Source organism: Dromaius novaehollandiae, chromosome 20 (genome assembly GCF_036370855.1).
Source record: "Dromaius novaehollandiae isolate bDroNov1 chromosome 20, bDroNov1.hap1, whole genome shotgun sequence".
Classification (NCBI taxonomy): domain Eukaryota; kingdom Metazoa; phylum Chordata; class Aves; order Casuariiformes; family Dromaiidae; genus Dromaius; species Dromaius novaehollandiae.
In genome coordinates this window covers 7,332,143-7,359,741 of record NC_088117.1, presented here as the reverse complement: position 1 = coordinate 7,359,741, position 27,599 = coordinate 7,332,143, and the positions used below count along the sequence as shown (strand labels likewise).

The 27,599-nt window shown below is 46.0% G+C and overlaps 1 protein-coding gene across 6 annotated transcripts; it reads left to right on the top strand.

The window, feature by feature from the left end:
* Nucleotides 1–27,528, top strand: SLC25A25 (solute carrier family 25 member 25). Of its 6 annotated transcripts, none has more exons than XM_064523664.1 (11): nt 1–377; nt 20,323–20,449; nt 20,538–20,625; nt 21,067–21,102; nt 21,396–21,507; nt 22,251–22,409; nt 23,168–23,320; nt 23,459–23,566; nt 23,816–23,983; nt 24,391–24,541; nt 24,981–27,528. In XM_064523664.1, exons 1-11 carry the CDS (start codon nt 90–92, stop codon nt 25,163–25,165), a joined length of 1,575 nt encoding a protein of 524 aa, XP_064379734.1. In that variant the 5' UTR covers nt 1–89; the 3' UTR covers nt 25,166–27,528. The 6 variants fall into 6 exon arrangements, with proteins under 6 accessions (XP_064379734.1, XP_064379735.1, XP_025969613.1 ...); XM_026113828.2 differs by lacking the exon at nt 1–377 and adding an exon at nt 11,261–11,883; XM_026113830.2 differs by lacking the exon at nt 1–377 and adding an exon at nt 17,360–17,702.
* The last annotated feature ends 71 nt before the right edge of the window (nt 27,529–27,599 follow it).

Below are 27,599 nucleotides of genomic sequence, written 5' to 3'. Positions count from 1 at the left end.
GTGTCGGTGCCTCGCGGCGTCGGCGGCGGAAGCGCCGCCATTTGCCGGCGTCGCGCGCGCGTGCCGGGCGGTTGGGTGGCAGCAGGACGATGCCGGGGGCGCGGCGCTCGCTGGCCGCCCCGGTGGTGAGCGGCGTCCTCTGCCCCTGCGGCTCCCCCCGCCCCGCTGCGGCGCCCGCGCCGGGAGCGGAGAGCGGCGGCGGCGGCGGGAGCGCGGGCCCCTGCGGGCGGGCTCTGTGCGAGGCCTCCGAGCAGGACCGACGGCTCCGCGCCCTCTTCCAGAAGCTCGACGTGAACCGCGACGGCGCGCTTTGCATCCACGACCTGGCCGTGGGCTTGGGCCGCCTCGGGCTGCACCGCACCGAGCTGGACCTGCTGGTGAGCCGGGCCGGGGGGCGGGCAGCGCTGCCGGGCGGGACGTGGGCTGGGAAGGGCCCTTTCAATGCGGCGGCGCCTCCCGGCTGCGCCGCGGCGGCGGGCGAAGAGCCCGTAGGGCTCGTGGTGGCGGCAGGCGCCTGGCCGTTGCGTGCCAGCACTTGCATCTTGTTCTCCCTCCTGTTGCTGGGCTGGCAGGGCCTGGAGTGGGAGCAGGCGTGCGTGTCAGGGGAGGCACGGCTGCCGCCGCTCTGCTTTGCACCGCACGGAGCGCCTGGGCATTTCCAGCCCCTGTGCTTTCCTGCAGGCAGCCCTGCTGACTGCGCTGAAGCTGGAGGAACCCACTTCCTTGCTAGCTATAGACCTGTGCGCTTATTAACTGAAAAGATCTGAGATCGAAAACCTATTGCTTGCACAAAAAGAACCATAAAAGAATCCTGTTCCTCCATGTCTGAGGTGTAGGAAGCTTGCATGCTTGTTTAAATTTTTGAAAGAAGGAGAGGATAGCTACACTCAGGCTGTCATGCAGTTTTCATTGCATTTCCTCACTTTGGCACCACGCTCCTACTTGTATAAGCCTAAGATAGCTTATACATGCTAAAATCACTTTCCTAATTACTTTAAGGGGTTGAGAGCCTCTTAAGGATGAGAAAGCTGCTGTGTTTGTATAGATTGCACATGACATATATAAGATATGCATCACACTGACTTTCTACTTTAGTATTGGAAGCTGTGCTCTTTGGTGGTCATACAGCTTTTTTTATGTGATGCTGTACAGTGAAGATTCTAGGTTTCAAGGTTCAACATAAATAATGTTGCTATATTCTGTTATAACTGGTGTAATTTAGGTCTTTAGGAATCGGGGTAATAAGGTTGTCCTCAGCACCCACTTTTCCTCTGAAAAAGAGGCTGCACTGTGTGGCCTCTTGTACGTTACCTGCAAGACCATAAAAAAGCTGGGTGTCCTCAGTCTAATACACCAAGAAGTATGGGTGCAGGCAGAGATGGATGATCTCGTAGTACCTGTATATTGCAGGAAGGGAGTAGTTTAAGGATAACTTTTGAGTCACTGAAAAGACATCTAATTCAGCTTCTTTTTCCCTTGCTGTGCTGGACGAGTCACTGAAAAGACATCTAATTCAGCTTCTTTTTCTCTCCCTGTGCTGGACGTGGTGACACAATTTGTTTGAGTGGCTTTCACATCCATCCTTTCCAAAGCTTCTAGTTGCTTTTTAACTTTGAATCCCCAGCATTTTAATTTTTTGGGGGGAGGTGGGTTGGCATTTTCCTTGCTGCTTTAAAGTATGAAATCTTTTGGCAATGTGAAGATCTTGCGAGTGGTTTAGTACTGTTGTTTCTAAAAATAATGGTAGTGCCATGGTGATTTTCTGCACTGCGTGCTTTAGTAATGAAATATGACTGTGACATAAATCACCTGTGCATGGCCTGTGAAATGTGGACCTGCTGCCACTCATGGGCGCTGAATCCCTTAACTCTCACAAAAGTCTCCGTTTCATCCGCTGGAACGTTCTCTGCTTACGTCTGCATGCCTATCTCAGTTTGCAATCCCTTCCTGGGTGTGTTATTCAATCCAGCCTGACATTTTCCAGCCTAGGAGGATATACTATGAAACAAAATGCATTTTTACGTTCCAGCAAATACTTTCTTTGCTTGCTAGGCTTCAGGAATAGCAGAGAGGAAACGTTTTGCAGGCATTGAAGCTGCTCTGTCTTAGGGGAGCAGTGTCTGGATGCTCTTTGACTAGCCTGTACTTCTGCTGAAGTCCTTGTCTGTCAGTATTGTCCTTCTGTCCTTTACTTCCTCTCTGCTCTTTTCTCAGAGCTGCATTTATCCTTCCTACTCTTCCACTGTGCAGGAAGTGGATGGTTGGATGAATAGAGTTTATAAAGCATTGTTACTATTGCAGAGCAGCATCCTGTTCAGCAGTGTAAAATGCATCTATTAAGAATGAGGATGCAGAGTTCAAAACTTTTAAGTTCTAGTTTGACCCGTGAAAACAGTCCTTAGAGAGCTGGCTAGAAAGCTTCCTCCTTGTTTAATTTTTAGGGAAAAAATGAATAAACTTCCTGCTTCCCAGCAGTTCTATTAATAGATCATTCTTTTTTGTCCCCCATCCTTAGCTAGCAATGACGTCTCAACAGTTGGAGTAACTAATGTGAAGTGGTATTCAAGAAAAATGCTTAAAGGTCAAAATGAAAACCTCTTTCATAGGCATGGTGTTTGGAGACAAATTTAGGCATAAATCACATGCATTGCTTTTGTTTAGTAAAATACTGTGTTACTCTGTGGCTCTGGCACCTATTTTTTTTCCTTCCATGCAACAGTACATTTGATATGGGAGTTACCTTCTAGTGTTTGGGAGACGGATTCAGAAAATATTAGGTTCAAATGTCAGGTTATCACTGATCTTAGCTGCGAGTTGCTAATCTCTCTACGTCAGTAAGCTAAAAGTCCTTGTGGTAACAATAATAGTTTTGGCCTGCAACGTGAAAAGAAAATGAGCAATATTTTGGCTCCTTCAATAATTTCAGCCCTTGATAGTTCTTACCAAGATAAGACCCTGTGTAGTGTTCTTGGAAAATTGCTGCTTTCTGTTTCAGAGGTGGCCTTCAGTGGTGGGGGAGAGAACAGAGTTGTACATAGGTGTCCTTCGAGGTGGAATTTGCTTATGTAAATAATGGCTTCTTTTTTAAAAAACATGTTGTTACCTTTAAACCCTTTGACAAATACAATATGCCTTCTAAAAAAATGCTTGTTTGCACTGGTTAGCACAAAGCAAATCACGTACTTTGTTTTGTTTGAGCAGTAAAGTGATAACCAGGTGAGTAAAAGGCTTTCTCGTTATGCTGTGCAAAGGGATGCTGTCTTACTACTTAATTTCATCTACCTCCGAAATAATCATTCTATTATTAATATTACTTTTTGCCTTCCCTCATGAAAATCTTTATATAGGCTTATAGAACTGAAAATATGTACTTAATGGAAGTAAGGCTAGTTGAACCCAGACTGCATTTTCTTCATCATAACTGGGGGTGTTGTATTGTTAAAAGGATGTACCATTAAAAGAATGTATAACGATAGTACTTGTGTAATTGCTAATATAATTGTTTTCCTACTGATCCTAATTAACTGCAGGGCTGGAGTGCTATTCTAAGGCTTCGTCTTTGCTGCGGAAGTTCCAGACAATTGAACTGGTGGAGTTGATCCCAGCTATCTAGATACAGACTGAAGTGGTGCACTTGGTGCCATAACCTCTTCTGTGGTGGTGCTGAACATCTTCTGGTGGACTAATTCTCTCAGCTCTAAGAAACAGAGCAAGCATAATCCTGGTCTCTTTTCAGTTATAACTGTCCATTTGCTTCTGCTGTAACTTTGATGTCCTCCTTGATCTTGTGATACTTTCTTCTCCTGAATTCATATATGTGACTCTGCCTATTGCTGCCTTTGTACCAGCTTTCCTATGTGAAGCTACCTCAGCTCCTGTTCTGCTGAAATCGTCACCTGTGCTTTCATCACCTCTTTCTTTGCCCGATATGTCCTCCTTGATCTTCAAGTTCCAGCTGTCCAAACACCCACACGAGTTGTATTGTTCACTTTTCATGGGTACTGGAGAAGCATAACTGTGCTGTTGCAGCCAGACTCTGCAGGGCTCTGTTTGCTTCAGGCTCCTCCTCAGAATGACTTTGTTTTTCAAGTATGGCTCTTGGACTCTTCCAGCTCTCAGAACATTGTGTCTGTACTGTTTTCTGTGACAGTTTATCAGTTAGCTCTTTTGCAAGTGACTCCACAATGGATAGATTGAGAAGCATTTTCTTTTATAGCAATTGCAATCATTAAAAGATTTAATTTTATTTCTGATAAATGATTTCTTTTCTGTCATACCTCTACTTATATCTTCCTTTTAGACTCTTTCTGTAACTATTTTACTCTGCAAGTTTTTTGGAATACTCTGTATTAATGATACTATACATAACCTACTAAAATTCTCAGCAATTATAAGGTGTAGAGGAAGCAGGGCATCTCATTCTATGCAATGCCTTGACCTCCTTTCCATTCACAGTCATCTGGAAACAAATGACTATGCCTATAAGAGAAGATCTGAGTTTTTATTGAGTTACATAAGTCTTTGTCTTTTTAAGATGAAAGAATAAAATTCAGATGCTGTCAGACTGAAATATCTCTCAAATGCTGTATACACTTTAATACAACCTCTTTATGGTTTGTATGTCTTGAATCCTGCTGGGGCAGTTTTGGAGCTCATAATCCATCTTTAAGGGTTGAACAACACAAGGTCAAAATCAAACAAGTGAAGCAGTGTTACATTTTGAAATCCCAGTTGACAGCCTTCTTTCTATTGTAGGATATTTGCCAACAGCTTCCCAACCACCTATCTGCTGACCTCTCCCACGGGCCTAATCTGGATACACTGAACCAGTTTTGAAGCAGTTTCTCGTTGTGTTAATAGCTTGTTAAATAACTCTGCACATTTGTGTATAACATACTTTAAAGTAGCAAGCAAAAAGATTGTATTTGCTGAGTCTGTAGGGAGTGGAGGCCTGGTCTTGCTCTTGGTAAGTTATGAAATGTGTGGTTTGATGAATGCCCTTCTCTCATGCACTTGGGAAACAGGGTGCAAGCTGAGTAAAATTGTTAGGTCAATGTTCTAGTTGTAGATAGTGCCTTTGAATTTGTGGTAAGCGGATGAGTTAGTGTGAATTCTGTGTTCTGTTTTCTTCTCTGATTTCGGTGTACTAAAGATGCAAAATGAATTTGTAATCAATCAAATGAGTTCTTGACAGTAACTGCAAAGACTTTGAGAAGAAATGCAGTGACTGGCTTTGGCACAAGTAAACTTTCCAGCTACAATGTCAGTTATTAATAGGCTTGGTCAGAAGCCTCATACAGCTGAGACTTTGCCAGACTAAAGGGTTGCCTGTGACAATGACTAGTGGGGACAACTTCTTGGCGTACTGGCTGTCTGCGTTGACCATTCTGTCTTCACCCAGAGGTCTTATGGGGAGAGTGCGCGGAGAGGGATGCCAAAGACGGGGGAATCTCGCACAGCAATGGTGGGAGTCTTCGGTGTACTGCTCAGGCTTGGTCCCCGGTCATCGGGCATGTCTCGGTGCAATTAATGTATGAATCTGGCAGTGCATGGCTACCCAGCATTCAAAGGCATAGACAGAAGTGAATTTTTAGGTGCAAATTTATACAAGAAAAGCTCATCTTTGCCTAACCCACAATTATTCATTTATAGGGAAGGTAAACTTTTACAAGTGTAACCTTATACCTGTGTACGTACTGGACCAGGTATGTAGCTCCTGAGATATGCAATCCTGAAATGTTTTTCCAGGATCACCCTGTGTCCTACCTTGCAGCAAACTAGAGAAGCGTCATGGTCACTCAGGCTTATTTAGTTCAGACCTTTGTCCTATTTACAGACAGTGATAATGAATTAAGGATACAGGTCTGACCTTTGTGGGATGTAGCTGCAACTTTGACTTGAGTGTATCAATCGTAAATGTTGATGACGTGGTGAAATCTGTTTTGCAGGAATGCATCCTGTACGTTACTGGCATGGTCTTGTAGCAGTATGTTCCTGCAGGATGGTGTATGTTCTGAATTCTGTAGTGGATGTAATGCCTGTAGGATAACTTTGGTTAATCTGCAGAGTTTGGGTGAAATGAAACAACAAAACTGATCCAAATAAATTGTCTGTGCCTGTGTAGAATACACAATGGGGTTTTGGTCTTTCAAGCTGTGTGCGGCATGAAGTATTTAACAGGGCTAGTTTACTCAGTAAGTAGAGGAAAAGGCAGCGCAAGCAGGAAAAATAAAATTCTTGAGATCAGGGCAGGTTTAAAAAAAAAAAAAGACTTCAGAATACTAGTTGGTACTTTTTTTTTTTTTTTTTTTTTTTTTTTTTTTTCCCCCCTAACCAAGGTGAAGAATTTGACTGGGATGTTGGGCAGAATCCCTAGATGGTTGATGTGTTAATAAAATTACATCAACATTATAGTAAGGACTTGGTCTCCTATTTGGGAGCCCCACAAAATGGTGGTTGTTGCAGTTCCATGCTCTCTGTTGCGTATGTTATAACCTGGTATGGTGTTGGGAGGGGGAGGCATTTTTCTTTCTCAGACCTACTTGCAACAAATGGTAAATGAGTCTTTATTCTTGTTCATATTCTATCGCTATATTTGTGCCTCTGAATGTGGGGCATGAACACACTTTAATGACGCTCCAGACTTTGTCTTGAGGAAGGGAGGGTAGCTGGGATCACTAACATCAGTATGGAGTGACAACAGAGACATAGTTTTTATGTTACCTGTAGCAAGCTGCGGAGGAGCTTCTGGCAGTAAAGTGGTTCGGAGTGGAGAATTCTGCTGTAAGAACTTGCCTGGTTAGATCATGAGCTGCATGGGAAGGCAGAGCTATGTGGTAACTGAACCTACATTGTTAAGCCTAGTTTTTGGGAGAACAAGGACCGTGCTTGAGTAAGCTTGGTCTGGGGCTACAAAAAGAGAATCATTCCACACCAGCTATTTTCCTGGCGTTTAGCTCTTTGCAGTATATAGTATGTGTCTACTTAACTGCCTAGTGCCGCAAGAAGATGACTTTTTGATTTCTGAGTATTAAGGATGCCCTTTCTCTTGGTCAGTCCCCAGTTCTTCACGTGACCTGATATGGCTTTAGTGGGGACTTACTGTTCTGGACTCTGGCTGTGTATTCTCCCCCTCCCTGGTATGCTATCTTTGTATCTGTGTATTTGGCACTGGCCCTCAACAGGGCCTTAATTTATCAACTGGAATAGCTAATTGCTTGTGCCAGGGTTCCTGTGAAGAGGTGACCTGGCTTTCTTTGTAGCACTCGCTGAACTATGCCTTGTGTCACCTTAATGTATTAACATAGCTTAACATAGCTTAACGTATTAACATAGCATGTTACGCTACAGTAGTTATATAAGCAGCAGTGGCCAAGATATCTATATTTTATTGTACGATGCCCAGAATCACTGTGCAGGGTTTACTTCTGCTCTCTAAGGAGTGGAAAGTTTTTGCGTTAACGTTCCGCCTTTCAGAAATTACAGTTAAAAAGATAAGAGGTGATTAAAAGAGTCACGCTTGGCGCAGACCAGGTCTGAGGAGCTGGTCTGGTATCTCTGGATTGCAGGCTCGCGGGCAGCCCTTCTCTGGGTGTTTCCTGGAGGACTCTGAAACCAGATGAGTCACCGCTGATTCCTGCGGGGTCACTTAAGGAACTGGAGGTGGCGACTGCAGCGGCAGCTCTTCCTGCGCTGGAGGAGGAGAGGAATCATTGCTTTTAGAACAGCTTCCCTCTGCCCCCCCTTTCCACCCTCCCTCCCGCATTTTTTAAATGTTAGCTCATTGTCTGGTGATGAGACTCAAATTCTTGCTGAGAAACACTGCACGTTGATGCAAAAGTCTTCTAGGAGCCATCGTTAAAGCAAATAGTCTGAGACTGAATTTCCAACTTGTACTGTGAGGCTGGAAAGGGGAAGTGACTGTCTGAAAGCCCCATTTCAAAGTCGACAGGTAGCATGATGCCTGACTGAACAGGATACAAAATACCGCGTTCTTGCTATACAACAACAGAACTGTCCTTTGACAACTTGCAGTACTGAGGAGAATATGGTTTTAATTAAGCAAAGCATGTCACTCTCCTGCTCTTTCCTTTTCTCCTTTGTCTCCGTTTGGATAGACTGCATGACTTTATTGTCGTCATCTCCTCCAGATATCTCATGAATATCCAGTTTGATGGTGTAGGATTCTGAGGCCAGCTGACATAGGCACATTCTCTCTCCAGAGACTGGTAGGCTGGCTGAGTGCTGGTTTTAAGATCCTTTTTGGTGCTTTTGTGTCTTAAATCTCAAGCTAGATTCATGGCAGTAGCTGGAATTGGAGGGCTGACTCTCTCCTAATGAAGTCCAGTTTTGGCAAGCTGTTCTGGTGAGGCCTACCGTCAGTTCATGATTTCTAGAAAAAAATGAATTATTGTTCATGATCGCTTCCTTTGTTTAATAGAGCGGGTGGGGCCCCCTGTATTTGCTGCATCTTTTTGTGTGTGAATGGTTGGCTTCTCGGTGTCACTGGTAGGGTAGTATTTTTGTACAAATCCCCTGTAGGAAAGCAGTTGCCTTGCCTCTAGCTATAATCATCTTGCCATTACCAGCTTTATTGTTCTGACCTAATAAGAAGCCTCCCTTGGTTAAAGACATGCTTGCTTCTAAATATGATTAGAAAAGTCTGTGTGTGCTCAAGGAGCTGTGTGGATTAGTGCAGTGAAAGGATTCCTTTGAGGCTTCCTTTCGTGAGGATAAGGGCCAAGGAAGCAGTGCTGCGTTTCTGCACTCTGGGCAGGTAGTTTCTTGCACAGACTGTCTGACACTATTTCAGCAGTTTTTCTGCTTAATATTAGCTTATGTTCAGTGGTGTGTGTATGGCAGGGACCCCATCTTCCCTTGTTCATGCAGAGACTGCTGGGTCTAAAATAGTTATTTTAGCTGGTGTAGCAGGTCCTTCTGAGCAGCAGCCCATCATTAAGTGACCGATGAAGACAAACACAATATCCCACTTGTGTGCTTTGCCTTTTGTATCTTGGGCTTGGGCTGTGAGCAGCTGAGCCAGTCTGGCTGCAGGCTGCTACTGCCACAGTAGGCAACTCTCATGCCCTTTCCACAGGCTCCGATGCTTTTTGGACCCCTTCCATGAGCAGGGTCAATTTGTTACCGCAGTGGAAAGCTCTGTATTTTTTGGCTGGGTTAATGAGGTAAAGCAGCTCACAGGAGTCTGAGAAGTGTGGAAGCAAGGTAAACACAGACAGAGTTGGTATGGATGTATGAGACATCCTCTTCTAACAGCAATAAGATCAGTTCACTGCTTCTTGTGAAACTATAGCCTTAGGCTAAGAAAAGCTGATTTTGAGGAGTTGTGCCCAGTTTAGAAAATCTGCTTTGTTCATCCTTTAGCTTGACAGCATTAGAAACTTTAATCTAAAATATCAAATTAAAGGATCTGACTTGCTGCATTTCAGAAGTATTAAACTTCTGTGTTTATAGTTGCGATGACTGGCAACAGCTCAGAGTAATCAAGGCATGATGAGAATATTTCATTCCCTTCACTTGTCCCCAAACCTGGGCTTCTGACCACATCTCAAGTAGAACTACACCGTGCTGCTCCTGAGAGAAGAGAGGGGATTTCCCTGCCCCTTCATCCCCAGTGTTATTTCCTGTAACACTTTTCTGTTTTGTGATTTTTGTCAATTTTACAGTAAAAAACTTTATATAGGGTACTACGTGCAGACCTTATAGTTAAACAGTATTTTTCTCTTAAGTAACTCTAAGTCTATTTGCAGAAGAATTCTTTTTTTAACGTGAAGCCTTCTATATACTTGTCTCTCACTTTTTCCATTACTTGGGCTGGTCAAAGGAATTCAGCATTAACACTTCCCAAGAAGCATGTTCATGTTCTTCCTCTCAAATTTATTTGCAAAATGGTGACTGCTTAAAGCTTGTTCTAGTTCTTCTAGTTTTTAGATTCTAATTTCGTGCCTGATATCCATAATGCAAAAGTTTCCTACAGTCTGTTGCTGTCAACAACTGAAAATGGAGGTCAACTGCAAGCAATAGATCTTTCTGTGTTACTGTGTGTGAGGAGCCTTAGGTCACAGAAGCTGTGGTCTGTATTTCTGTATCCTTTGTGTGAAGGAGACTGTGCTGTCTTATGGAAAATTCGTAGTACCTTGAGAAGTGAGGCACATAACGCCCTCCTTCTGCAGACAGAGAAGAGAAGCAAAATCTAGTACTAATAAGTCGGTTGTTGGTACTTTAGACTAGAAAATGAACCCTTACTGTCTCCAGCCTGCTGTTGTGTCCGCCAGATGCGGGCGGTTCAGTCCCACGAAGGTGGGTTAACTTTCCCCAGGGTCCCCTCTGTGTGCTGGCTGCATCTCTGGTGCGCGTGCCAGTCCCTGCAGGCGACTGCACAGCCAGGGATGTCGAGCATCCTGCAATTGCTCCCGGGAGAGCAGAGGAAAATGTGGCACTCTTACAGAACTTCAGGGAACGTCATGTGCTCCGGGATATATGGCAATATATACTTGTGCTGTTCTGGTTTGATCTGCTGCTTAAGTGATTCTGCATTCAACTGTACATCTAAACGTCCCATCAACAGAGCTCTGGCCCGTTTAACTAATCGGCAGTAGTTTAAGCACAGCATATTAGGTCTTGCATAGATGAATAATAATAGATAAATGCTGTGCAAGTGTGTCGCTGCGTTGCACTGAGAAGTCAAATGGCAGAAGAATAATGCAACACCGAAGCGCTGTTGTAATGACGGATGAGACTATAATAGACCAAAGGGAGAGGGAGCAGTTAGAGGTTAATTCAGCCATGGCCAGGAAAAGCCGGCTTCTCTCTGGAGGACCATCTGCTGCTCTAACAAAGAGCCGCGACCGAAGCTGCCGAGCCCGAGAAGCGGGTACATAAATGCTCTGGACAATCCTGTGCTGGTGAGTTGCCTCGGGCGACGGTTTGTGCGCGCTGGGCAGCTGCTCGCTGCCGGAGGTGGGCTCTCTGCCCGTACCTGCCTAATGGAGGCTGGCGGGCGCGCTCCTCTGCAGGGCACCCGCCGTGCATGGGGCGCGCTCCCGCCGGGGCTGCGCGCGCTGCCTCGCGCCGGAGCACCGCAGTGTTGGGAGTGACGATTGGCTGGGTACTGCTGCAGTGGGGACGCAGCCCGGCTGCTCAGCCCGGCTGCTCGTTTGATGTGCCGTTAGGATGAGCTGGCGAGCGCAGGTTAATTGGCAGCTCTGAGCAGCTTCTCGCAGAGAAGGGGGTTTTTGTTCTTTTTTTTTTTCTTTTTGTTTTTTTTAAGCTTTCCTCTTAAGCGCAGCATCTCGGCTTTTCTGCCCAAGCGTTCTCCAAAGCTCAGCGTCTTGGCTTCTCCGTGCCAGAAGTCTTGTGCTTTGTCTCTTGCCATCAGATTTCTGAGGCTCTGGTACAATGAACTGCTTGTCAGGCCAGGCACGACTGCAGTAGCAGCAATTTCAAAAGGCAGGAAGCGTCCGCAGGAGCGGTCTGTAAAGAGTCTGAGCCCGTGGAGTTGCTGGGTTGAACCTCCTGCTGGCTGCCGTGCCGATTCCCATCTCGGGGGTGCTTGGTAGTGCAGTCACATCGTCCTTGGCAGCAGGCAGCTACCGAGTGCGCAGGGTTTCCCTGTCTGGGACGCTCACTGGAGCAGCAATGCTGCAGACCCTGTGGCATTTTCTGTCTAGCTTCCTTCCCAGGGCCATATGCCAAGGTCCTGCAGATGAAAAAGAGGATGAGGCCAGAAACACGACCCCACTTCCAGGCCCCGGGGAGAAAGGGCCAAAGATGTTGGGGAAGCCACAGGACAGAGGGACTGATCCCACTGAAAGGAGACCAACTATCCTACTGGTGGTTGGACCCGCAGAGCATTTTCCAAAGGTAACGGGATATCCGAGGGGCCTGAACAGGGGTTGGTGCACATGATAGACTGTGTGGTCTGCCGGGAGTAGGGGGCTGCAGAGGGGGTGTGCAAATAGCCACTGTGTGTGTGTGTGTGTGTGTGTGTGTGTGTGTGTACTGGGGGGCGGCGGGGGTGGCGGCAGTGTGGGGAACAGGAGAAGGAGCAGGGTCCAATGTGTGTGCTTGCTAGAAGGGCAAATGTGGGGGGACCAGCAGAATGACTAGGAAGAGAAGAGGTGACCTAGCCTTTTAGACATAATGTTTTAAGGATAAAATTGCTTTTTAGGGGCATGAGGGAATACGGCGGGTTCCGAGGGTTCCTTAGTAACTTGTAAGAAGCATAACTGAAAAGGCAGGGAATGATAGTGCAGGTTAAGGGGGAGTCCCACCCCTGCACTGGAGACTGGCAGAGGATCAAAAGAGCTCCTAATATGTTCTGGAATTGGTCTCTGGTAATTCAGCATTCTGCTGGAAACTCCAAGGAACCAGGGTGTTTTAAGAACCGCACAGCCCGGGAGACAGGAAAGCCTGTCCTTGGGGAGCGTGCGGAAGAGTCCGAGATCTGGGTGAAGCTGGAAACTTCCCGAGGGCTGGGAGAAGAGGGGATGTGGTGGGTGCACACGAGAGGTGGAGAATGAGTGCCGAGGCTTTGTCTGGGGGGGAGGCGAACAAAAGCTGCTTAGTTTAGTGCCTGCAATCATAGTACAATATTGGCTGAACACGACTCCAGTTTATTTCCGCGGGGGAGGCAATGCTGCTCAGCCCTGCTGAGGATGGTGCAGTCAGTGGTGACTGCATGTGGTTTACGACCAAGGGCGTGACCTGGGATGAGTGGGGAGAGAGGGAGGCATAACCCCTGCAAGTGGTGGCAGCCCGGAATAATAATCCTATGGGAGGGTCTGCAGCAGCGGTAATGGTGGGTGACTTGCAGGATCCAGCTTATTTGGTAGGGAATCAGGCATAGCTGTTGCTGTAAGCTTTCTCTCTAAAATGGGGATGGACAGATTGAAGTCGTACAGGGGAATAAAGTCCTTTCTGCTAATAGTTGGGATGGAAATGGGCAGGGTGGCATTTCACATTGTGGGGAACGAAAGCCACTCCCTGTCTGAATCAGGCTGAGAAACCTGCAGGGACTCTCGCCTTCATCTCTACCATTAGCAGTTAGCACTGTGTATCTTTTCCAAACGAGAAATGTGTATGTGTTGAGATGAAGAGGACTTTTGTGCCAGAGGCTGAGAAAGGACAGAAGCTCAGAGGGGCTGAAGGAGGTTGTGATGAAAACCTTGGAAGAGGGCTGAAGATCGCTGGTATCTTCCGGGGAACAATGGCCCTACAGTTGGGGAGAGTCAATCTGTTCACACCTGCAAATGAAGCTTTCTCTGAAATGGGGAGGAGGTTGATACCAATCTCCTCTTTCCTGCGGGACCCTGGGAAGCTTTGCTATATAGGAACCCTAAAATTAGCTAATGGAGAGAGATGTTGGACATGTGATAAAATAATAAGGACATGTGATAAAACAGAATTAAGTTACTGCAGCTTAGGAGGTAACTGCCCATCTGCTAGGAGGTTGTGACTGTAATTTTAGCCTGCCCTGGTTGTGAAGTAAGACAGTGTAAAGCGCTTCAGTTGAGGATTATGCAAATATGTTTTACCTTGCAATTCAGACAGACTAACACTGCATCCAGTCATCGTGGATCAGCTGAGGGACCGTAACTTGTTAAGCTGCAATGACTTGTTTGTGCTTGATCATGTATCTGTGCTCTAATTATGCATCTTCAGGAGGAGTGTTGCAAAAAATCTGATACAGCATCAGGCATTGATTCTAAATTACCATGAGCAACAACTGTTATTTGGTGTTTAAAGAAAATGTGGGAGACGCAGGGATTTGTTCTCTGCCACTGAATGTCTATGACCTTGGGATAAGTCTCTTAACTGGTCTGTCACTTTGTTTCATAAAAATGCCTCTACTTATCTGCTAAAAACATGAAATATCACGCGTTGACAGTTGAGGTGCCGTAAGGGATTTACAGTATTGATGAACTTGATCAGAGGTGTTTCCTGTCTGGGCTGTTGAGTCCTCACCCTAGTTGGTGTGTTTCTGCTCAGATTCCCGGTTAAAGGTAACCATTTCAATGTGAGGTCGCTTCCACGTGCGGAGGAAAACACTGACTGTTGTGTGATGTGTTGGCTCCTGGATATGTGTACAAAGGAGAGGGACCATCTGCCCCTGGTGTCATCATGTGGACTTGTAACTTTGGATCCCTGTGTGGTCAGGGGAAGAGGTCACCTTTCCTGGAGTGGGCATTTCTACGTCAAATACTAATCTAATGTTTTCTGCCTTCCCCTTGCATAGCCTTGGTCGACTGCTGCTCTTTACTCTGTTGGGGTCTCTTAAATGATTAACTTCCTTTCCTTCATACCCTTTACACTCTTAGTCTGATTTGTTAGGACTTTCTGTTCTGTGCAATTAATTACAAGCTAACTTCCAGAAATGAAAAATACCAGTCAGCAGGACATGCCAGGCAGGACCTGCTGCGCACTTTGAGCAGCGGTGGTCCTCTCTGGCCCGTGCAGTACTTGCCCAGAGAGCTGTTTGGCCTCCAAGGGAGGATGCTAGTTAAGGAGTTGTGACGCTATAACTGGCTGCAGCCCAATCTGGCACTTGATATTCTTAGAGGTGTGCGTTTCCTTACCAAAGCAAATTCAAAACTAAACAGCATCCTTTTCTGCTCCTTGTATGGCTGCATCCTGTCTTTGGGAGGTACATGCTGGAAGTGATGCAGTAAACTGGTGATGAAGCAGATGCCTAGTGGAGTACAAATAACTTGGAGAGGTTAACATTTAAATGGCAGGATGTTGAAATTAATAACTCATGCAGCATTTAACTGAGAGCCAGAGCCTATGAAGAAACTGGAAAATGAGTTTGCCGCTTTTTTCATGGCTCTCTGCCCTGTTCTTGGTTTGACAGAGAAAAGATAATCTGCTAATAAGGGATGTAGGGTACGTAGCTGCTTGCTTGAGTCCTCGGGACTGGGTGTGCTGTTGCCCGCAGCAGTGCAGCTACGCGCTTGCAGGGGTCCGCAGGGGAGCGGGCCTGGCTGCGGCACTGCGCTGCGGGCTGCGACCCCCTGCTAGCTGCGTTCGAGCAGCGCTGAGCGCTGCAGCTCGGAGAGCTGCCTTGCGTTAGTGCTTCCAGGCTTACCGTTTTCTTTTAATGAACTCTACAAGCTTGCTAATGTGTTTTTCTTTTACTCCCTTCATCATTATGACTACAGTAGCTGGTATAAACTTCATTTATAATCTGTCTCTCCTTCTTAGCTCACTGTCCTGTAATTAATACCCTGCTTAAAATCCACTTTCTTAGCCTCATTACCTCTCTTGTTTCCTCTGACGTAGGTAGTAGGACTTTCTTTCCTAAAATGTGCAGATTTTGCCTTTGTCTCTAGCTGCCAACTGTGGATGGAGTTTATTAGGAAAATCTGCATCACGTTGGCATGGCAACGGAGCTGCCGAGCAGCTCTAACAATGATGTGTGGCAACTTGTGGGAAGGAGCGCGGAGGGTCTTAATGCTCGGCGGAGCAAATCCGAAGTTATGTTTGTTCACTTAATACCCGAGGCCGGCGGGGGGGAGGCTGCCGGCCTCAGTCAGGCCGCCGAAGGCGTTTGCTTTTGGCCGGCCCTGTGTGGCATCAGGATGGTGCTTGCGGCAAGGCTTGGTGGGAAGGCTGTGCCGTGCCGTTGGCGGGTATATAGCGAGCTGCTGCAGCTGATCTTTAAGAGGATCTGGGTTCCCTGAGAAGATCGTGGGTTTTTTTGTGCGGAGAGACGTCAGCAAGGGAATGGGTTAAGCCCGGTTAGGTAACGTGGCCTGGTGGCATGGTAGGTGAGATGGCTGGGGGAGGGCGTACGAACCCAGTGGAGGTTGTGATTCTCCGGGTTACCAAACTGCTACAAGTCGTGCTCTATTAAGCTTTTTAAGAATCCTTGAACTAAAGCCTCAGATTAAATATTCCCAATTCACGTAATTGACGTGCAGTTCCGCAAACAGCTTATTAAGGACCTTGTTTTTTAAATCTGAAGAACAAAATACCATGGTGAAGATGTAAAGGCCCCTTGTATGTTAGGACCTGAGGAGGAGGCTGCTCAGTGAACTTTGCACCGGTCAGGCAATCTGTTCAAACAGAGCAAGCACAAGGAAATGTGCTGTGTCCGCAGTGGCAGGGAAAGAAAGCTGTTAGCTGGGCTGGCTTGAACCAGTTCAGCAAATGGGCTTTGTTACTCCAAGTGCAGACAGGATTATGGTGTTTTGGAAAGCTGGCTTTTGGCTATATTTTCTTGCATCTTTCTCATAGGGCAACCTCTCTTTGCAAATATCAAGGCTGTAACTTTATTTTACATCTCACATTAACAATCGGGAGTCATGTAATTGAGCAGAGTTCTTAGCCTGATGTGCTTTTCCTTCGGTATCCCCACTCTAGCGCTGGGTGTTACCCCGTGCATCCAAGCACATTAAGTGTTCGGAAGCCTATAATTACACCCACAGTTAATGATGCGTGTGCCACGCTGCCTCCTCAGCCTGACCTGTTCTCCGTGAAGCTCAGGAACTCGCTTACGAAGTGGTTAAACTGTTAAATGGTAGAAACTGGAAAATGTTGTACTGCCCAGGCCACTTTTCATTATAATGCACAAGCAATTGAAATGTTTAATTGTAGTTGGGAGAGGAGGAAAAATTAGCCTGCTGTTGTAACTGCTGCATGGACGCTTGGCTACACTTCGAAGCGACTGGGTCTGCTTGGAAGCCTGCCCTTGATTTTGATGGTTTTCTCGGTATGCGGCTTAATGGCAAACCTTCTCCAAACACTTTGTTGCCTGCATTAGTAATTCCTGAGTGCTGCAGAGGAGAACTTGGTATACGCGGGTTGCCAGCTTCTAGCTGGCACAACTGGTTTTTGGAAAACTCCCAATTAAAAGCCAGTCAGCTCTGACACAGCAAAGCAACCTTTATAAAAATGGCATTTTGGGGCTTTTTGAAGCCCCATGTCCCAGGCGTGGTAGGAAAGCACTAAGTGGGTGGTATCCTGTCCCCTAGTATGTTTTAGAGGAAGAATTTTTGGGAAGTGAAGAGGAGGATGGTGACAATGCCTTTGTGTCTTATGATGGGAGAGTTTGACCCAGACTGGTTCCTACTGTGCTGTGTGCATGAACCCCTGGAAGGGTGTGAACAGGATCAGAAAGGGTTGATTTGATGCAAGGGACAGCAGGTGAGCGCCTCAGACGTGGCCCAGAGCCTCCTGGGCTGAATGAGATGCCTAGTAAGAGTTAACGTGCTGCGAGGGTGATGTAAGGTCTCTGGAGCCCGGTGTTGAGCAATGGGAGGCAGCTCACATGCCTCCACCGGATCTGGTGGCTCGCTGGCAGCGGGTGGGACTTTGTGACTCCGGCTTCCCTTTTAAGTAGAAGGGCAGGGCTTGTGCAGCCAATCGCGCCGGAGCCCGCATAGCTCATAGGCATGTGTCATGAGCCTTGCCGGCATTTCCTTTCCACTACGCACAGAAACTAGCTCAGGGGAATCATTCAGTTCTGCTTCCCTTCCCAGTCTGTCTGAATAGGAGGGCAGCTGAGTGCCCAGCTCAGAAAGATGCTCTGTCTCTGTCTGTACGTGCCGGTGTTAGGGGAGTCGCAGACGGAGTTCGAATACTTTGAGTCGAAGGGTTTGCCGGCTGAACTCAAGTCTATCTTCCGACTCAGCCTCTTCATTCCCTCCCAGGAGTTCTCCACCTACCGCCAGTGGAAGCAGGTATGGCCGGGAGGGAGGACCTGGTGGGAGAGGAGGGAGCGAGCAAAGCAGTGATACTCTAAAAGACCCAGTGTGGCTAGCTGAAGGGGGGAAAAGTTCGTTACTGCTGTGTTGTTAATAGGTGGGTACAGCCTGGGCAAGTTTCTGCTGCCGCTTGGCAGGAATTGCTGCAGCGGCGTAGAATAATCTTTTTTCTTTCTGATTCCTTCGATTTGAATCACACACAGCTCTGTACCTCTAAGACTGTTTAAACCAACTGATTTTGAAGCAGGCTAAATAGTAAAAGGGTTTTTTTTCTGAATGGGGGATTCCTCAGCTCTGACTCAACTTTTCACATCCTCTTCCCTTTTCTTGCACCCCTCCCTCTGGCCCGCTTCTGACAGGAAGCCTGTGATCTTATGTTAACTCAAAAACTGATGTGGCTTTGACCCAGGCGAAGGTGAGCGGATGTGTGCTGTTAGCCAGAGACTTGCTCGCTGCAAACGGTTCAGCAGTTGTGGATAGACCTAACCGGGAGAGGTGGTGCAGGAGAGTTTCCCTTCCCTGTGGAAAGGAGATGTGTGAGATCTGTGCAGGCCTCTCTGTTAGGTTCTGTGTCACAGACCTTTGTTTCAAGCTGATGCTACTGGCATGATATCAGTGGCCATGCTGTCCAAGGCACAGACAGCTGATTATTAAAGAGCAAAGCTTGGAGACTTTTATACCTTTGCACACACACTAACTGGGGACATAACAGGCTTAAAGATGCACGTGGAGTCCCAAAGTGTGCTGCGGGAGCAGTGTGTTACACAGGTGACCATGGAAACATCTGCAGCAAGCACAGCTCTTGGTGAGCAGCTCTGTCTACAGAGCACAAACTAAAAACCTCTGTAGAGATTTTTGTATTTGCTGTTAAAGGCAAAGAGGTACAGGGAGATACTTGTTCGTGTCTGGAGAAGATGCTGGGAGCTTGGCATCCTCATCCTTTGCCCATGCAGGGAAGTAACTGTGCTGCCTTTGCAGGTTACTCTTCTACAGGTTTGCAGCATTTTTGCTTTGTGGATTTGGAGAGGCAAGGCTAGCTGAGCAAGACAGCTTTTGTCAGATGCAGCCTCTGATGGCGCATTATGCATCTCTGCTGTTAGGGGAGTACTGAGAGAACGGGAGCAGCTGCACAGTTGCATCTCTTTCGTAGTGCCTCTGAATTACTGGTGGCTGTGAACTGGCTGGGGGTTACCAGTCAGAGGGAAGCCCTGAATCAGCTGTTGAAGGCCACTCTGCTGACATGTGAGAGGTGCTTGTCTATCTTTAGCCCAGAAGTTGAATGTGGGGCCATCTGTGAACTTTACAACAGTCATATGAGAAATTGCAGCCTAGGATTACCGTGCACATCTCAAAGGTCACTGCGGCTGGGAGAGCAATCTCTTACTTAAGGTTCATAAAGTGATTAGGAATAATCTTAATACCATTAGGGCTAAAGTGACCTGATAGGGCAGAAGGGAGATGACAGAATTTTAATGGTGAAGTACTTAGTATTAACATCACTTAATATGGCATTGAAATAAAGGCTTGTGGCTCATGAAAGGCTATGCCCTCATAGGCAGAGGAAATATCATAATAAGATGAGGTTTACCTAAATACTGGTGAATGGAAGGTTAGTCTGGTGTTTGATTTCTAATTCAGAGCTCCCTCAACAGCCCACTTGTTCACCTAGACATTACAAGAGTTAAGACTAGAATATAGGTGAAGTAGACTGAATCACGCCTTGTTTAGTATTGGTCACTGATTCATGTTGAAAAAGATTTGTAGGCTGTCAAAAGAAACTGACTGAACGAGAAGGGGAATAGGAACTTCCCTGAGCCGCATTCCTGCAGTCTAGAGATCACCTGCCCTGTTAACGAGTAGCCACGTGCCCTCAGGTAGGACAGTCTGTGCTGTTGCCTCATGAAGAGTGGCGTTAATTCTTAGATTCTCTGTGTTGTCCCAGATGTCTGATACAGAGTCTGATCTTGTTCTAAGCTGTGTCCTATTAAAACCCTTTTCTTGTTCTGTATGCATCTCATGGGAACTTGTATAGTTAAAGCACATAGCTGCAGGGTACCTGAACCAGTTCATAGGGGATTTTTATCTTTGGCTATGTCTACTGGAGCTGCGCAGGTTTTTTCTGGTTGGAGTTGGTTGTTGCCAGAGGTAGCTTACTACTTTAAGCATCATATGGGGCGTGAAATTCCCCCTCTCATTCAGGCGTTTTTATTGCCTGAAGTTTTGTGGTTCACTTTTTAGGCAAATCTGTTGCCTCATATTTCATCCATGTGGAGGTTCTTGAACTGTGTCGTGTAAGATGTTACGCAAGATACAGTTCTGAGTTTAGATACATGATACTAGTAAAGTACCCCGATAGGAACATGAGATGTTTGGTCTGTGTAACTAGCTTTAGGGGAGAGCTGCCTGGAAGCAGGTGACTCCTTCTGCACTACTGCTGCATTTAAACTTCTTTAAAAGAGTTGTCATAGATCTGTCAGCTACTTTCTAGGTGGAAAGCCAAGTCATCTAGAAAATGATCTTTAGATATGGTGGAAGAAGAGTCAGATCTGCCTGAATGAACAAAGGAATTGACAGTTTTTGATCGTCTTCCCAACAGAAAATTGTGAAGGCTGGAGACAAAGACCTTGATGGACAGCTGGACTTTGAGGAGTTTGTTCACTATCTCCAGGATCATGAGAAGAAGCTGAGACTGGTCTTCAAGAGTTTGGATAAGAAGAATGATGGTAAACACCTTTCTCATATTCACGAATAGACCATTGATTGTGTTAGCTTATAGTACATATGCTTGAGTTCAGTGGCTTATTTTTGCAGGCCGTATTGATGCCCAGGAGATTGTACAGTCTCTTCGGGACCTGGGAGTCAAGATCTCTGAGCAGCAGGCTGAGAAAATTCTGAAGAGGTGAGGATTCGGCTGGCTCTTATGCTTGACTGAACAGAGGAAGTTAGATGGAAGCGTAAGGATATGGAACTTGTCTCCTCATTCTGCCCTAGCACACACTTTCCGGAGACTTTGGCTCCTCCCTTTTTGCCTATTATTCATCTTAATTTTTCCATGAATTGAAACTTATAATGCTGTAATGCATTATGGAGAGTTACTGTCAGAATCTATCTTGCTGCCCTGTTGTGGGAAGGGGTTTACACCTGACCCTCTTTGCATCCCTGTCTGATTGTCCTGTTGCCCTGAGCTTGCTGCTTTGGAGAGGGACTGTGCAGTTGCTGTACGGAAATGCTGAGTGCTTTATGCATGTGGCACTAACATGTGAACAACCACTTATTTGTGCTGTTTTTTCCTCTTTCTTTCCTCTGCAACCTTCCCTCTGTCTGTTTGCCTGTCTGTCAGAATAAGGACGGGACACTTCTGGGGTCCTGTCACCTAGTAAGTATTATTTTCCCTTCAGTGTCAGTTATGTTGGTCTAACTTTGGTAGGAGGGGAAGCAACAGCTTCTGTGGTTCAGTTAAAGGGGAGAGAGAGGAAAAAAGGGAGCCCATTTCTGACTCCCTGTATTGTTTGGTGAAGATTCCTTAGCTGTGTCTTGTCTCTCTTTAGAAGGCTTTTGGTAGCTGCTTTGCAAAGGTTTTTGTTGTAGGCCTGAATAATCAAAGGGAAGGGGAGGAGGAATTGGTCCCCTAGTGGGAGTCTGTGCTCATCTCCTGGTAAATCTTTTTAGCATGGATAAAAATGGGACAATGACAATTGATTGGAATGAGTGGCGAGACTATCACCTGCTGCACCCAGTGGAAAACATTCCTGAAATCATCCTGTACTGGAAGCACTCTACGGTAAGAAATGATTCCTCCACCCTAATAGGTCTTAGTCTTTTCCCAGCTTCTTCATGGAGTTCTAGCCCTCAGGAACTGCTATCAGCAGTCTCTATCTTTCTCTTCATGGTTCAGTAGCTGCCTTGTAGCCCTAGAAGCCAAATCGCTTCCTGTTCTGTCCTGTTGTTTTGCCATCTATCAGTGGCACAGGTGATAACAGCTGCATGTTCTGCAAGCTGGTGAGCATGTTCACTTCGCTTGCACCTGTAAGAGCTCATACCAGTAGCCAGCTCCTGCTAGTTCAGAACCTGTCAGGACTAGAAACAGATAAACTGATATAACAGGCAGCCGTCCTTCCTGGAGATATTTATTTAATGTGTTGTGAATAGCATGTAACGAGATTAAACTGGCTGTAAGCTCAGTAGGTTCCAGAGTGGTCCAGCTGTTTCCCCATGCAACTGCCCATAGTTAGTCATTTTCTTCATTATTATGATCCACAGTATTTTAATACAGGTAAATGTTCAGCAGTTCCCACCTTCCTGGACAGAAATCTCTAAATGTGAAGGGTCCCTTTGTGACATGCTGGGTGTTCTCTAGCAGTGGCATTGCCTGTAGCTAGATATAGCAGCTGATGGTTATAGATAAGCTGCTGACTTAAAATAAGCATATTCAGTGCTTCAACATTTAGCACTGACAAAGAGCAGTAAAACTTTGGCAAGACTGCTAGCTGACCAAACATTTCTCAACACCTTATGCTTTTGCAGATCTTTGATGTAGGAGAGAATTTGACTGTCCCTGACGAGTTCACGGTGGAAGAGAGGCAGACAGGGATGTGGTGGAGACATCTGGTTGCAGGTGGAGGTGCAGGTGCGGTGTCCAGAACCTGCACAGCTCCCTTGGACCGCCTGAAAGTGCTCATGCAGGTATGATGGAACAGTTTCAATTTGTATGAATGCTCAGGCTGATTCCTTTAATATTCTGGCCCAAGTGATGCCTAGGAGATGATGATGTCCATCAACACAATGCAGCACTCTGGCTGGGATCAATCTCCTTGCTCTTACGTTGGTGTTTTTTGAAAGCTTTTTGGATTATTTGAGTTATTAGAGTTATTAAAGTCATGTTCAAAAGTTATCTTTCATTGACTAGAAAAGATGTAGAGAAGGCTTGGGGAGGTGTATGTGTGAAAATTGTCCAGAGAGAGCTTTGTGGTTTAGAGCATTGGAAAACTTAGGTTGCGGTGAAACAGGTTCAAGTCTTGTGTTCCCACAAAAGACCCAGATGAAACTGGCTGTGCTGGTCAGTTGACGGAGCTGGTATTTAGTATAAGTATAATTGATATTAGAAAGGAATTACAAAAGATGATTTTAAACTGCTTTGTCATTGTACCTGCTCTCAAGCCGGCTGAGAAGTCTATTCTTCTGGGTAGCTAGGTATGGCAGTTGCCAGTTTCACCCTTTTTCCCATTCCAGAGGAAGATATTAAATTCATTAGTCAACTAACATTAGGCTTTGCAAAAAGGAAAAGAAGCTTGCTTTCCTATTGTAAAAGTTATCTGGAAGGGATTAAAGCCTTGGTAAATCTCTGGGCAAATAAAAAGTGCCCTTTTGTCCCAGGATTACGGAAGAACATAGTATTGTCGTAATCAGGACTGGAACTGATCCAAGCTCACGCTCTCTCCCAGGTTCATGCCTCCCGCAGTAACAACATGTGCATCATTGGCGGTTTTACTCAAATGATCCGAGAAGGTGGACCAAGGTCACTGTGGCGGGGGAATGGCATCAATGTGTTGAAGATAGCACCAGAATCTGCCATTAAATTCATGGCCTATGAGCAGGTGAGTAAAAGAGCATGGAGAAGTCTCACTGCAGAGGGGTCTGTGGAAGGACAAGATTTATATTTGGCTCATGAAAAAGAGTAAGGCTGGGATACAATCAGTGAGCCTCAATGTTTTTTTCCTTCTTTATTTCTGCAGATCAAGAGGCTCATTGGTACTGACCAGGAAATGCTGAGGATTCATGAGCGGTTGTTAGCTGGTTCTCTGGCTGGGGCCATTGCACAGAGCAGCATCTACCCGATGGAGGTAAGGCAGGTGGTTGGTAGTCCAGCCCATGAGGGGTCACGGAAAGGCGCTGAGATGGGAAAATAAGGGTAGAACATCAGCTTTATGATAGCTTGCTTAATGGGTTCTTGGAGATGATACCAAGTAACACTGCTTACGTATTGCTTGCTGTGCTCCTGGCACTCTCTCTCCTAAGAATAGCATTGGCTCTGCACTTTCCTCCTATTGATGCTTTTGTAGGTCTTCATGGCATTTATTCTTGTCCTCTAGGTTCTGAAAACACGGATGGCTCTAAGAAAGACAGGACAATATTCAGGCATGTTGGACTGTGCCAAAAACATCCTTTCGAAGGAAGGAATGGCTGCCTTCTACAAAGGCTACATTCCCAACATGCTAGGAATCATTCCATATGCTGGTATTGACCTGGCAGTCTATGAGGTATGAAGCCTTTAACCCTTTTGTAGGACTGTGCTACTTGTGTAGTTTTATCACTTTCTCACCTGTAAGTTAAAATAGAAGATTAAATAACTTTCAAAGCTTTCCTGGTAAGCCTTAAAGGACACAAGTGGATTTTAGCCCAAATGGCCTAAAAGATAATCCAGTACAGTGGATTCTCCTTTCCCAGTCAACACCATATGTGGTCCCTCGATTTTCTTGATAAGAGAATCGCAGAAAATCAAAGAAGATTCCCCCCCCAGTAGCAGTAGTTCAAGAAGATCTGAGAAGCCTGATGCTGTCTGAAACTGTACATACTTTCCTGTGCCTTTTACTCTAGATTGATCTTACGTAATCCAATATCCTTCTGGTTGCCTCTTCATTGCTAACATCTGGCTTGTTTCCTCCAGACACTAAAAAATGCCTGGCTGCAACGTTATGCTGTCAACAGTGCTGATCCTGGAGTTTTTGTTCTGTTGGCTTGTGGCACCATCTCTAGTACGTGTGGACAGCTTGCCAGTTATCCCTTGGCTCTAGTGAGGACACGCATGCAGGCCCAAGGTGAGAACTTCTGGGAACTCTGAAGTAGTGTGTGAACTGCTGTCATGGTCTCTGAGCAGGGTAAAGGTCCTCTAGTGTAAACATTGCAACAACAGCCTTAATTAGCCTGAGCAGTAGCTGTTTGCCACTCTGCAAGAGGACAGTGGACTTTGTGCTGCCCTTAGCGTTTGGAGGCAGGCACCTCCAGGACAGCAATTGTGGTTTGCTCAACTTGGAGTTTTGGGCTGAAGGCCTCTGAAAAGCAGTTTAGGAAAACAGCTGTGATGTGCAGCATAGCCATGTCTTGCTGCATAATCGGATGCTGTCCCTCAGGAAGCATCTTTGGTCCGTGAATGTCCATGTAAAGTGCATGAATCAAAACTGCTCTTTGAGACGGGTCTTACTTTAAAGTGTTTTACCAGGTAGGATGTGTTAGTTATTGTCACTTTTCCTATTGCAGCTTCAGTTGAGGGAGCTCCAGAAGTGACGATGAGGGGACTGTTCAAACACATTCTGAAGACAGAGGGAGCGTTTGGTCTCTACCGGGGTCTGGCCCCGAACTTTATGAAGGTGATCCCAGCTGTAAGCATCAGCTACGTGGTTTATGAGAACTTGAAGATGACTCTGGGTGTGCAGTCACGGTGACCAGGAGATGCTGAGGACTTTGAACTCTGAAATCTTGGGCTGTAATCCCAAGACGTATAGCCATCTCTCATTCTGTGAATGTGTTGACACTAAGCTGACTAAGCAAAGCTGTGAAATCTCAGATAGTGTGTGAGTCAGTAAGGATGAGGGGAGGATCTGGTGTCCTTTGCCATCTTGCTACTCGGAGCTTTCATAAACCATCATGTGGCCCTTTTTGTTGGGTCTTTCGGGAGATGAGGAGATCTGCTGCTGGGAGAATCTAAACGCGTGAATTGCTGAGGTCAGTTCCTAGCAGTACAGCAGAGTAGCAAGGATTTGGGGAACAGGTCTGCTTTCAGCATATTACATGTACAGAGCTGTTTGCCAGCGGATGAGCACCTTCTGACTTGCCGAAAGAGCTTCTTTTCCATTCAGTTGTTTAACTTCCTACCCATTGTTTAAATTTGTACAAACCTTGTGTAGGAGCTGCTGCCACACCAGGCTTGTTTATTATGTTTACATATATTCTTTTGGGTAGGAGACATTCATGTTCTGCTTCCAAGACTTGACATGAAATGTAACTTTGAACTATACTGTCTTTTGAGGGCTGGTGGGCAGTGGTTTAATCCAGTCAGGCTGAAGATTACTTAGGCCAGCCTGGTGAAGAATTAGGATTATTTATTTTTTATAGGTTTAAGTGTGTCTCATAAATCCACTAACAAGATGCACTTACTAACAGAAGCAGCAGACTAGAGCCTGCATGCCTGTATCCTTTGCATGCTGGAACTGGCTTGTCTTATACTTAGCAGGGGCTTGGAAAGGAGAAGGCTAGAGAGCCCTGGATGGACTGGCACCTTGATGCATGGCTTTAGTGAATAAATGACAATACTTCACCGCTCCTGTGCGGTTGTGCTCCCAGCACGGCACGAGAGCCCCTGTGCAGCATTGCATGGATCTCTGAATTTCATTCTGCCTGGTGCCAAGGCTAGATGATGGACCTTTTCCAAACCCTGTGCCGACGCTGCTATCTATCTCTTTAGACCTCTTTGTAGATTGGTGTTCAGGTTTGCATTAGGGGGATGGAGTCTCCAAGCCAGGAGTACATCTGCTGTGGGAAGGGGTGTTAGGGAGAGGGGCTAGTTGTCATTGGGAGAGGTGAGCTTTCAGTCCTGGAGACAACTGCTTGCTTTTCTTTCAAAGGGTGCTTTTCATAAGGCTAAGGGAAAGAGATGGCTTTAAAATTTCTCTGACTGCATTATGGGCTACTTTAGTTGATAGGATCAGGCTTCTGAGGCCTGGGAGATCCTCATCCAACTTTTCATTTTGGGCAAAATGGACCAGCGTTGCATTCCACTGTTTTACTGCTTAAAGCATATTTATTTTGTATTTATTTGAACAGAGTTATGTCAAACTATTTTTATAGACTTGTTTAAATATTGTTACTGTGCTTGTATTTCTCCTGTTTTTAAAAGTTCTCTATTTGTTCTCTTACATCACACAGCTGAGTTGTGGGGAAGGACGCTGAAGTCATTAGTGTTCCTTCTCTCTGGGGCTTGAGCTGCCTTCCCCACATCTGGGGTTGCTGCTGGAGGACCTCGGCCCAGAGAAATTCTGCAGTAAGAAGCCATAGGAGAGAAGGGAACTAGTGAGGAAGCAGTCCGTTGGGATGAGGGGAAGAAGGTGCAATGTGAGGCTTGCCTTATTTTGGAGTTGCCTCTATACATGGCTGAAAAGGTTTCAGGTGGATGGCCGAAGTCGGGAAGTAGAAGGTCTGTGTATGTTGGATGGCACAACAGCTAACTGAGAGGGTTCTTGGGGAGCTTTTAGGTAAGGGGGGAAGGGAGAAATCTCAGGGACTAAAAAAAAAAAATACAAGTTTCCAGAGAGATGGAAGGAAACTTGCACTTGGACACAAGCTGCTGTGGTTGTTCTTTGATGCTGAGTCAGCAGATCCCACTGCTGAGCCAGTGCTTTTCACATGGCAATGGGACTGTGGAGAAGTTTGGGAAATCGGGGAAGGGATTTGTTAGCACTCAGCAGCTGCTTTTTGGCTGACAGGTTTTGGTGGTTTGTGGCAAACCTTCCAGGTGAGCTTTTCTACATTGACTATCCAGTGCTGTCAGTAGTTAGCCATGTGGAAATCTAACCTGGTATCTGGATTACTGATATGATTTTTTTTTCCATTCCCCCCTTTTTTGAGACCTGCCGTAAATTCTGCAGTGGCTCCTTCCTACCAGTGTGGCCTAATGGGAATATTCAGAGTGCAAAAATCAATGCAAAATGACAACTGTCTCTGTAGCTGTAACCACAAATTGTTATAATGCAAATCTAACTCAGATTCTTCATGTAGGGAACAGTCTGCTAATAAAGGTCTGTCAAAGAGATATCGCCCGTGTCTCTTACTCAATATGTGTTGATGGTGCTGTCTGTGGCCAGACTCTTCCTGGAATGATTC

Excerpts from the sequence above, each read along its gene's own strand:
- SLC25A25 (XM_064523664.1), top strand. The coding sequence starts at position 90 with ATGCCGGGGGCGCGGCGCTCGCTGGCCGCCCCGGTGGTGAGCGGCGTC. Across the intron at positions 20,450-20,537 it reads TTTGGATAAGAAGAATGATG|GCCGTATTGATGCCCAGGAG; the intron begins GTAAACACCTTT and ends TTATTTTTGCAG. Across the intron at positions 23,321-23,458 it reads AATTCATGGCCTATGAGCAG|ATCAAGAGGCTCATTGGTAC; the intron begins GTGAGTAAAAGA and ends TTATTTCTGCAG.